Source organism: Palaemon carinicauda, chromosome 36 (assembly GCF_036898095.1).
Source record: "Palaemon carinicauda isolate YSFRI2023 chromosome 36, ASM3689809v2, whole genome shotgun sequence".
NCBI lineage: Eukaryota > Metazoa > Arthropoda > Malacostraca > Decapoda > Palaemonidae > Palaemon > Palaemon carinicauda.
Genome location: NC_090760.1, coordinates 74316200 through 74328699, shown reverse-complemented (window position 1 = coordinate 74328699; position 12500 = coordinate 74316200). Strand labels below are relative to the sequence as shown.

General features: G+C 37.7%; 1 protein-coding gene across 3 annotated transcripts in view; it reads right to left on the bottom strand.

Moving 5' to 3' along the window:
• LOC137628913 (uncharacterized protein CG3556-like) overlaps positions 1 to 12500 on the bottom strand; it is a 243830-nt gene that overhangs the window by 24937 nt on the left and 206393 nt on the right. For all 3 annotated transcript variants that reach the window (XM_068360191.1, XM_068360193.1, XM_068360194.1), the window contains exons 3-4: positions 6880 to 7114; positions 4836 to 4939 (exon numbers count right to left, since the gene is read on the bottom strand). In XM_068360191.1, the coding sequence (XP_068216292.1) occupies positions 4836 to 4939; positions 6880 to 7114 (339 nt within the window). The remainder of the gene's footprint in view (positions 1 to 4835; positions 4940 to 6879; positions 7115 to 12500) is intronic.

Here is a 12500-nt window from a genome sequence, read left to right as displayed (position 1 = left end):
AGACTTTTTCTTCTGTTTTAGATTATTCGTCGTGTTTTTTATGCGATCATTTCAGCATGTACCCTTTTCTCCTTTTGGAGGGATTTGGCCCCAGAGAGTTAGAGTCTCTCTCTCTCTCTCTCTCTCTCTCTCTCTCTCTCTCTCTCTCTCTCCTGGAACTTTATGAAAGTGAATCCCCATTTTTTTTATTTCCATCTTGTTTCACTTCTTATAATTAAGATTCATTTTGAACAAGGTTTTTATGAAGAAGATAGCTCTTACTAATAGATCTTACTTAATGTTCTTGAAGTGCAATGTAAACATTTGTAGTTAATTGTGGTTCTCTTAAGATATACTTGAAAGTAATTAGCATATTTATATAACCCTTAAATGAAAGTAACTGATGGCATAATTTGGTGTAAAGAGCAATACTCAAAATTACTTAAAGGCTAATATTTCACGCACGAAACCCTTCAAAGTAACTAGCACATTTGAAACCTTCGTAAAGGTTTGTAGTTCCTCTAATAGATCCTTTCCAGTAAATGCCCCCCATGGAAACTCTTTCAGAATATGCAGTTCCTCCAATAAATCATTTAAAGTAAACAGCACTCATTGAGCATCTTTTAAAGTACGTAGCTCCTCTATTATATCATTTAAGGTGAATAGCACTCCTGGAAAACCCTTTAGAGTATGCCGTTCCTCTAATATATCATTTAAGGTGAATAGCACTCCTGGAAAACCCTTTAGAGTATGCCGTTCCTCTAATATATCATTCAAGGTGAATAGCACTCCTGGAAAACCCTTTAGAGTATGCCGTTCCTCTAGAGTATGCCGTTCCTCTAATATATCATTAAAGGTGAATAGCACTCCTGGAAAACCCTTTAGAGTATGCCGTTCCTCTAATATATCATTCAAGGTGAATAGCACTCCTGGAAAACCCTTTAGAGTATGCCGTTCCTCTAATATATCATTCAAGGTGAATAGCACTCCTGGAAAACCCTTTACAGTATGCCGTTCCTCTAGAGTATGCCGTTCCTCTAATATATCATTCAAGGTGAATAGCACTCCTGGAAAACCCTTTAGAGTATGCCGTTCCTCTAGAGTATGCCGTTCCTCTAATATATCATTAAAGGTGAATAGCACTCCTGGAAAACCCTTTAGAGTATGCCGTTCCTCTAATATATCATTCAAGGTGAATAGCACTCCTGGAAAACACTTTAGAGTATGCCGTTCCTCTAATATATCATTCAAGGTGAATAGCACTCCTGGAAAACCCTTTAGAGTATGCCGTTCCTCTAGAGTATGCCGTTCCTCTAATATATCATTAAAGGTGAATAGCACTCCTGGAAAACCCTTTAGAGTATGCCGTTCCTCTAATATATCATTCAAGGTGAATAGCACTCCTGGAAAACCCTTTAGAGTATGCCGTTTCTCTAGAGTATGCCGTTCCTCTAATATATCATTAAAGGTGAATAGCACTCCTGGAAAACCCTTTAGAGTATGCCGTTCCTCTAATATATCATTAAAGGTGAATAGCACTCCTGGAAAACCCTTTAGAGTATGCCGTTCCTCTAATATATCATTAAAGGTGAATAGCACTCCTGGAAAACCCTTTAGAGTATGCCGTTCCTCTAGAGTATGCCGTTCCTCTAATATATCATTAAAGGTGAATAGCACTCCTGGAAAACCCTTTAGAGTATGCCGTTCCTCTAATATATCATTAAAGGTGAATAGCACTCCTGGAAAACCCTTTAGAGTATGCCGTTCCTCTAATATATCATTAAAGGTGAATAGCACTCCTGGAAAACCCTTTAGAGTATGCCGTTCCTCTAATATATCATTCAAGGTGAATAGCACTCCTGGAAAACCCTTTAGAGTATGCCGTTCCTCTAGAGTATGCCGTTCCTCTAATATATCATTAAAGGTGAATAGCACTCCTGGAAAACCCTTTAGAGTATGCCGTTCCTCTAATATATCATTAAAGGTGAATAGCACTCCTGGAAAACCCTTTAGAGTATGCCGTTCCTCTAATATATCATTCAAGGTGAATAGCACTCCTGGAAAACCCTTTAGAGTATGCCGTTCCTCTAGAGTATGCCGTTCCTCTAATATATCATTAAAGGTGAATAGCACTCCTGGAAAACCCTTTAGAGTATGCCGTTCCTCTAATATATCATTCAAGGTGAATAGCACTCCTGGAAAACCCTTTAGAGTATGCCGTTCCTCTAATATATCATTCAAGGTGAATAGCACTCCTGGAAAACCCTTTAGAGTATGCCGTTCCTCTAGAGTATGCCGTTCCTCTAATATATCATTCAAGGTGAATAGCACTCCTGGAAAACCCTTTAGAGTATGCCGTTCCTCTAGAGTATGCCGTTCCTCTAATATATCATTAAAGGTGAATAGCACTCCTGGAAAACCCTTTAGAGTATGCCGTTCCTCTAATATATCATTCAAGGTGAATAGCACTCCTGGAAAACCCTTTAGAGTATGCCGTTCCTCTAATATATCATTCAAGGTGAATAGCACTCCTGGAAAACCCTTTAGAGTATGCCGTTCCTCTAGAGTATGCCGTTCCTGTAATATATCATTCAAGGTGAATAGCACTCCTGGAAAACCCTTTAGAGTATGCCGTTCCTCTAGAGTATGCCGTTCCTCTAATATATCATTAAAGGTGAATAGCACTCCTGGAAAACCCTTTAGAGTATGCCGTTCCTCTAATATATCATTCAAGGTGAATAGCACTCCTGGAAAACCCTTTAGAGTATGCCGTTCCTCTAATATATCATTCAAGGTGAATAGCACTCCTGGAAAACCCTTTAGAGTATGCCGTTCCTCTAGAGTATGCCGTTCCTCTAATATATCATTAAAGGTGAATAGCACTCCTGGAAAACCCTTTAGAGTATGCCGTTCCTCTAATATATCATTAAAGGTGAATAGCACTCCTGGAAAACCCTTTAGAGTATGCCGTTCCTCTAGAGTATGCCGTTCCTCTAATATATCATTAAAGGTGAATAGCACTCCTGGAAAACCCTTTAGAGTATGCCGTTCCTCTAGAGTATGCCGTTCCTCTAATATATCATTAAAGGTGAATAGCACTCCTGGAAAACCCTTTAGAGTATGCCGTTCCTCTAGAGTATGCCGTTCCTCTAATATATCATTAAAGGTGAATAGCACTCCTGGAAAACCCTTTAGAGTATGCCGTTCCTCTAATATATCATTCAAGGTGAATAGCACTCCTGGAAAACCCTTTAGAGTATGCCGTTCCTCTAGAGTATGCCGTTCCTCCAATATATCATTAAAGGTGAATAGCACTCCTGGAAAACCCTTTAGAGTATGCCGTTCCTCTAGAGTATGCCGTTCCTCTAATATATCATTCAAGGTGAATAGCACTCCTGGAAAACCCTTTAGAGTATGCCGTTCCTCTAGAGTATGCCGTTCCTCTAATATATCATTAAAGGTGAATAGCACTCCTGGAAAACCCTTTAGAGTATGCCGTTCCTCTAATATATCATTCAAGGTGAATAGCACTCCTGGAAAACCCTTTAGAGTATGCCGTTCCTCTAATATATCATTCAAGGTGAATGGCACTCCTGGAAAACCCTTTAGAGTATGCCGTTCCTCTAGAGTATGCCGTTCCTCTAATATATCATTAAAGGTGAATAGCACTCCTGGAAAACCCTTTAGAGTATGCCGTTCCTCTAGAGTATGCCGTTCCTCTAATATATCATTCAAGGTGAATAGCACTCCTGGAAAACCCTTTAGAGTATGCCGTTCCTCTAGAGTATGCCGTTCCTCTAATATATCATTCAAGGTGAATAGCACTCCTGGAAAACCCTTTAGAGTATGCCGTTCCTCTAGAGTATGCCGTTCCTCTAATATATCATTAAAGGTGAATAGCACTCCTGGAAAACCCTTTAGAGTATGCCGTTCCTCTAGAGTATGCCGTTCCTCTAATATATCATTCAAGGTGAATAGCACTCCTGGAAAACCCTTTAGAGTATGCCGTTCCTCTAATATATCATTAAAGGTGAATAGCACTCCTGGAAAACCCTTTAGAGTATGCCGTTCCTCTAATATATCATTCAAGGTGAATAGCACTCCTGGAAAACCCTTTAGAGTATGCCGTTCCTCTAGAGTATGCCGTTCCTCTAATATATCATTAAAGGTGAATAGCACTCCTGGAAAACCCTTTAGAGTATGCCGTTCCTCTAATATATCATTAAAGGTGAATAGCACTCCTGGAAAACCCTTTAGAGTATGCCGTTCCTCTAATATATCATTAAAGGTGAATAGCACTCCTGGAAAACCCTTTAGAGTATGCCGTTCCTCTAGTATATCATTCAAGGTGAATAGCACTCCTGGAAAACCCTTTAGAGTATGTAGTCCCTCTAAGAGATACTTTAAAGTAAATACCACTCCTGGAAACCCCTTTAGAGTAAGAGTTCCAATAAGATGTCCTTTATAATTAATAGCACTCCAAAAAAAAAAACTCCTTTAGAGTATGTAATTCCTCCAATAGCACACCCGGGAACTCCTTTGTAGTACAATATTTTTTCTTAGTATTTGACATGTGTCTTTATAATAGAATATAATGCAATATGTTGCTAGTTCTAATCAAAATTCTTTTATGCTGAATAGCTAAATTTTCCGAAGATACTAAACTAGGCATAAATGCTGCGAACTCGGGAGACGTAGAAGCCTTAAGAGAGGATCTAATGAAGCTAGGAGAATGGTCCAGAAAATGGCAAATGCCATTTAATGGGAATTTTTGTCATGTAAAATATGTAGTTCCCATAAAATGTCCCTTGGAATTAATAGCCATCCTGAAAACTCCTTAAAAGTAAGTGTCTCACCTACGAGATCCTTGGAGTAGAAGGCTCTTGGGTCCTTGCAGAGAGCTACCAAAGTCATGACATTAACTGCAAGATGGCCGATTGTTATTGGTTCTTCTTTGTGCCTGGAAGAGAGAAGAAGATGTAGAACGCACAAGGTAAGAAAAGTGTTTTTTCTTTTTATGAAATGTTATTTGGAAATATACTGATGAAATCTGTTGGGATGTATAATAGTTTTTCATGAAATGAAGTATGAAAGACAAATATAGATAGAAGGAAGGTCTGGAAAAACAATAGATGAAATCGAACTCTCTTCAAAAGACTTATGATTTTGGGGTTTAGAAGTATCTGAATGTTAAGATTTATTTCTTAATTTGGTGTAGGATGAAATGAGTTATTTTGCTTACACAATTACTTTCCTAATTTCAATCTTATTTATTCATAATTTACACACTTAGAGTTAGAATTATAGGACAATAAAGATGATAGAATATCTAATAGAATCTATCTGGAGTATATATTTCAAAGAAATCACATACTAATCATTATTTTACATTCACGTGATGTCATTCCATCAAATTGTTATCATAAAAACTTTGTAAATAACTATAACTCTTCCTCACTATTGTCTGGAAGACATACGCCAGAAATAAGTATTTAGCCCTCATGAATTCCTCCCTATTTTCTCTGTAACACAGACTTCTTCCTCTCTTCTTGGTCGTTACATAAATCCCCGTGACCTCCAGCTATTCCTCTGTTACTAATTACATCACATAACATCACCTTCGGCTGTCACGTCTTATCTATCACTAAAACATCACATAACATCATCTTCGTCTTCGCTCTTCCGCCAGGAAATAAGACATCTCAGATCACAGACGACAGAACTAGATATTTAGCAACTCGAAATTTCGTCTCTATTTACTCTATTACGCAAATATCTCCAGCTTTTCTCGCTACGGGCCGAACAAGAAAAAGACCCGTACCAACAGCAATTGTTGGCTAAAATACCACCCTAGCTTTTCTTGATCGTTATATAACTCCCCGTTACCTCCCGTTATTTTTCTGTCACAAGTAACATCACATAACGTCACCCTCGGCTTCGTTCACACCCCAGGAAGTGAGATATTCGGGGATGCAGGAAGCAGTAAAAACATTTTACGACCTCCAACAACCCACCCGGACGACACTCTTATTACTCCAAGTGTTATCCAGTCTGGTGGAACATGCAATCTTGATTTATTCATATATCTATCTGTTTATTCATTTATTTATTCATTCATCTGTTTCCTTCTTTTTTCGGTCACTTCGATGAGCATGTGTCCATTGTTGCTTAGGATACAATCTTTGCTTGCAGATGCAATGATAGAGATGCTTCGGTTGGAATTTGATTTATTCATCTGTTTCCTTCATTTTCCGGTCACTTCGATGAGCATGCGTCAATTGTCGCTTAAGATACAATCTTTGCTTGCAGATGCAATGATTGAGATGCTTCGGTTGGAATTGTACTTTGGAAGTGCCTTCAGTAAGCAGAATTTATCTATATATTTTTGAAGTTACTTTGGAGTTTGGTTATCTCTTTTACCAGATTCTGGAAATTATGAGTATGGGTGCAAGCGCACACAAACACTATCTCTCTCTCTCTCTCTCTCTCTCTCTCTCTCTCTCTCTTTCAATCACACACATAGACATATGCACGTGAACTTATATGTATATGTATATATATATATATATATATATATAATTTACATATACATATATTGTATAATATACATTCTCATATTATACATATACATATATATATATATATATATATATGTATATATATATACTTCATATATATATGTATATATATACACATTATATAATATACATTCATATATATGTATATATATATATATATATAATATATATATATATATATATATATATATATATATATAAAACGACAGTACCTGCTTTAATTTCCTGTAACTCCTCTTAATAATAATAATAATAATAATAATAATAATAATAATAACTTTCAAATCTTCCCTTCACTCTCTTTGCCAAACCACTTACTTACTTCCACATCTTGAGGATGAGCTCCAACTCCATCTGCTTGATCGCCAGCTGAGCCTCAAGGTTCCCCTTCGAAAACCAGGTGGCGTTGGCCAGTCTGAGGGCCAGCACAGTGTTGGCGGTGTCGCAGCCCCATCCCCAGTTTTCGTTTCTTTGAGAGATGACCCACTCGACGGCCCTCGACGCCGCTGGGAGGAAAATTACTGGACCCTCGTCCATCGACCGCTCGGTGGAGTCATCTGTTGAAAGAAGAAGAGTTTTAGGTGTTGAATATTCTGGGATTTGACCTTTCAAACGTTTATTATTATTATTATTATTATTATTATTATTATTATTATTATTATTATTATCATTATTATCACTTGCTAAGCTACAAATCTATAGTCCATTTCTTTTATCGGCGCATATTTGCACCGACTCGCAGGGGTGCCCTTTTAGCTGGGAAAATTTTCCTGATCGCTGATTGGTTGGCCAAGATAATTCTAACCAATCAGCGATCAGGAAACTTTTCTGATTTGCACCGACTCGCAAGGGTGCCCTTTTACCTGGGGAAAGTTTCCTGATCGCTGATTGGTTGGACAAGATAATTCTAACCAATCAGCGATCAGGAAACTTTTCCGAGCTAAAAGGTCACCCCTGCGAGTCGGTGCAAATATGCCTCGATATAAGAAATGGACTATAGTTAGAAAGGCAGGATGCTATAAGCTTAAAGACTCCAACAGGGAAAATAGCTCAGGGTGGAGAGAGAAAGTAAGGAAATATACTACAAGAGAAGTTTAAGAATAACATTAAAATAAATCTATTATATATAAACTATAAAAACTTCAAAATAACAAGATGAAGAGAAATAAGATAGAACAGCGTGTCCGAGTGTACCCTCAAGCAAGAGAACTCTAACCCAAGACAGTGGAAGACCATGGTACAGAGGTTATGGCACTACCTAAGACTAGAAAACAATGGTTTGATTTTGGAGTGTCCTCCTCCTAGAAGAGCTGCTTACCATAGCTAAAGAGTCTCTTTTTTTGGGTTGAGTTGACCTTTAGGAGGTTGTGAAGTGTTGTTTGGAGAGGTTTAGAGTGGGCTGACCTTAACATGGTCCCAGTTGGGGATATTAGAGTAGGATTGAGGTAGTTGACCTTTTCGTTTATGGTCGTAAATGTAACAACAATAAATGCAGCTGTTTCTAGTCCACTGCAGGATATGTCATAATTCATGCCAGGGGATTTAGTCAGTTTACACTAACACGCTGGCAAACTGGGGATTGGTGACGGTGGGAGAATTTTGTCCGATCGCTCACAGCTAACCAACCTAAAGTCAATTTCTTTTAGCGAGGTATATTTGCACCGACTCGCAGCGGTGCCCCTTTAGCTCGGAAAAGTTTCCTGATCGCTGATTGGTTGGGCAAGATAATTCTAACCAATCAGCGATCAGGAAACTTTTCCGAGCTAAAAGGGCACCGTTGCGAGTCGGTGCAAATCTGCTTCGCTAAAAGAAATGGACTATAGTTTGGGTGGCCCAGACTAGTACAGCTTTTCTGATCATGGCGATACAAAATCGCTTTCATCACGTGAAGGTATTCACAATAAAACCAATAAAATGCTTAAACTAAGACCAAGGAGGGCCAGGCAATGGCTGCTGGTGTCTTAAAGGGTAGAACCCAAAATCCCTAATCCTTAGCTCACGAGGATGCCGAGGTTGAAGACTACTAGAAACTATCGAGCTTGAGCGAGGCTCGAACCCCAGTCTAGCAGATCGACAGGCAGGAACGTTGCCAATAGACCACCACAGACACCTCCTCTGATTTGCCATTAACATTAATAATAATAATAATAATAATAATAATAATAATAATAATGATAATGATAATAATAATAATAATAATAATAATAATAATCTGGGTTTGAAAAAAGAAATGAGAAATATAAATTGATAAACGTATGACGAGAACATAAAAGTAAGCTGCTCTCGATTGAGAGAGAGAGAGAGAGAGAGAGAGAGAGAGAGAGAGAGAGATCTGGCTTTGAAAATGGAAATGAGAAATATAAATTGATAAACGTATGACGAAAACAAAAATAAGCTGCTCTCGATTGAGAGAGAGAGAGAGAGAGAGAGAGAGAGAGAGAGAGAGAGAGATTGCAGCTGGGAACAGAAGTAAGAGGTTCGTTAGGGAATTAGCTATAAACTGGAAACCAAGGGTGGCCAAAATACTGGACGTGAGTGAAATAATTCTGTCATATCTGATACAGAAGCTAACGATCTAGTTTATACAGGAACTCGTGTGTGTATGTGTGTATGTGTGTATGTGTTTGTTGTATGAGAGAGAGAGAGAGAGAGAGAGAGAGAGAGAGAGAGAGAGATTGCAGCTGGAACAGAGTAAGAGGGTTCGTTAGGGAATTAGCTATAAACTGGAAACCAAGGGTGGCCAAAATACTGGACGTGAGTGAAATAATTCTGTCATATCTGATACAGAAGCTAACGATCTAGTTTATACAGGAACTCGTGTGTGTATGTGTGTATGTGTTTGTTGTATGAGAGAGAGAGAGAGAGAGAGAGAGAGAGAGAGAGAGAGAGAGAGAATATCATCATTTGAAACGTTTTATCCGAATACGATATTTACAATCTCTCATCGGTCTCTCTCTCTCTCTCTCTCTCTCTCTCTCTCATACAACAAACACATACACACATACACACACACCAACACGTTCCTGTATATAAACTAGATCGTTAGCTTCTGTAAAATATATGACAGAATTATTTTATTATTTCACTCACGTCCAGTATTTTGGCCACCCTTGGTTTCCAGTTTATAGCTAATTCCCTAACGAACCTCTTACTTCTGTTCCAGCTGCAATCTCTCTCTCTCTCTCTCTCTCTCTCTCTCTCTCAGCAATAACATGATCATACAAGTCACAAGGTTTTTTTTTTTCAATTGTACCCCACCCTGAAAAGTAAATGGATATATAGATAAACAATTCAGTAAATGAGCAATTTAACAAACAAATGCATAGATAAAAAAAAAAAATTAAAGGATAGGATAGGAAAAGCATAGATCCCTTCCCCTAAATCAACATAAAAATCAGGGCTAGCATCCATCCCTTCCCCTAATCACATAAGAAAGACCAGGGCTAGCATCCATCCTTTCCCATAAATCGCTACAAAATCCTATCTCAAAACGAGACATCAAATGTCTACATTGCTTTTATTCTTCTACATTTTACAATCTTAGCATCATCAACATTGCAACTAAAAAAAAGAAAAGAAAAAAAAAAAACAAGCTGACGCTCTCCCCCTTTAGAGTATTGACGAAGCCCCATGAAGTACAGCATTAAGAGGATTTATTCCTCTCCCTGCGAAGTTGGCAAAGGTGACGGGTCATTTTGTGATTGAGGAAGAGAAAAGAGATGTCGACTTGTTAGCTGGAATTGGAAAGCAGTTGGCAAACGGGAATAGTTTGTTAGAAATTCTGACACTTTCCTGAAATGAAGATTCTGGATCCTGATGTTAATCAAATATGTCCTCAAAACTTTGGTCACCGTTTTGCTGATAGATAATTTACAAAGCGAAGGGATGTTTTAGCTTGTCTGTGTGAATCAAAGAGAAGTTTTTCAGGGTGTCTCTATAAGACAGAGAAGCGTCAGGTTGCCTGTATGAAACAAAGAGAAGTTTAGCGTTGCCTGTATAGAACCAAGAGAAGTTTTATGTCGTCTGTAAATAAACAAATAGAAGATTCACGTTGTCTCTGTAAAGCAAAAAGTTTCAGATTTTGTGTTTGAAAGAGAGAGAAGTTCAGACTGCCTCTGTAAGACAAAGAGAATTCTCAGGTTGTCTCTGTAAAGCAAAGAGAACTTTCAGGTTTTGTGTTTGAAAGAAAGAGAAGTTTCAGTTTGTCTGTGTAAAACAAAGAGAATTCTCAGGTTGTCTCTGTAAAACAAAGAGAGTTTCAGGTTGTTTTTTGTAAAGCAAAAAGTTTCAGATTTTGTGTTTGAAAGAGAGAGAAGTTTCAGACTGCCTCTGTAAAAGCAAAGAGAATTCTCAGGTTATCTCTGTAACGCAAAGAGAACTTTCAGGTTTTGTGTTTGAAAGAGAGAGACAAGTTTCAGACTGCCACTGTAAAACAAAGAGAATTCTCAGGTCATCTCTGCAAAGCAAATGGAACTTTCAAATTTTGTATTTGAAAGTTTCAGCTTGTCTGTTTGAAAGAAAGAGAAGTTTCAGTTTGTCTGTTTGAAAGAAAGAGAAGTTTCAGATTGTCTGTTTGAAAGAAAGAGAAGTTTCAGATTGTCTGTTTGAAAAGAAAAGAGAAGTTTCAGATTGTCTGTTTGAAAGAAAGAGAAGTTTCAGATTGTCTGTTTGAAAGAAAGAGAAGTTTCAGTTTGTCTGTTTGAAGAAAGAGAAGTTTCAGATTGTCTGTTTGAAAGAAAAGAGAAGTTTCAGTTTGTCTGTTTGAAAGAAAGAGCAAGTTTCAGTTTGTCTGTGTAAAACAAACAGAAGTCTTTTCACGATATCTGTAACCAAGAGTACGTCTTTTTATGAATCCTACTTAAACCTTAACCTAGACCCTTCTATGAAAGAATAGATCTTTACTTATGACTTCTGCGACACTTAGTCAGAAAAGAAGATTGGCAGAATGCCCCCCCCCCCCCCCACCCCCCAGAGGCTCTTATCAGACAAGATGAAGATATAACCCATAAGAATTGTAACAGAAAATGCTAACTAAGCCAGAAATTTTGGCTCCTCAAGCGAAAATGTAGAATTATCTATTGGTTATTTTTTGTAGTTATAATATCTTGAAAGTTATATATTATGATCATAAACCATACTAAACGTCAGGCCAAACAAACTAGAGAATGGAAGCTTAAATATGGAACTTCAGAGGACTCTTGCATCCAGTCGAATTGTGTTAAACAAGGCGTAATACAAGTTTGCTTACAAAGTAAAGCAATTGCCAGAGAACTTTTGCCATTCGTACGAAGTTGCAGAATTGCAAAAGGGACCCCTGTCTTGTTTAACAATGCTTAGCGTCGCAAGAATTAACATCATAAAAACACCCTTGGCTACAGAATAAGAGAATTGTTCATGTAATAATGTCGTGTTGTACGAAGTCTTACAAATATGTTTTGTGATTTCCATTATTATTTCCGTATTTCCTTTCCTCATTGAGATATCTTTTTTCCTTGTTGAAGCCCTTGGGATTATAGCATCTTGCTTTTTCAATTAGGGTTATAGTTTAGTTTGTAATAATAATAATAATAATATAATAATAATAATAATAATAATACAGTTTAAAAAAAAAGATGTTATATAGATGCTATAACACACAGGTACACACACTTGTCAAAATACGATACGATTTATGCAGAGCTGGTGAGAGAGAGAGAGAGAGAGAGAGAGAGAGAGAGAGATTAATTCTCGTTCGAATGTGAAGAATTGCACTGTCATTTCCCCCCTCCGAAGAGATATCAATATTTCGGGATGAATTTTTAGTGTAAAATAAAGATAGATGGCATACAAGGAGGAGGAGGAAGATGGGGGAGAAGAGAAGAGAAAGAGGGGTGATGAAGAGAAGGAATGAGGAAGATGGAAGTAATGAAAAACTATGGAGAAGAATAAACGATGAATTGTGGA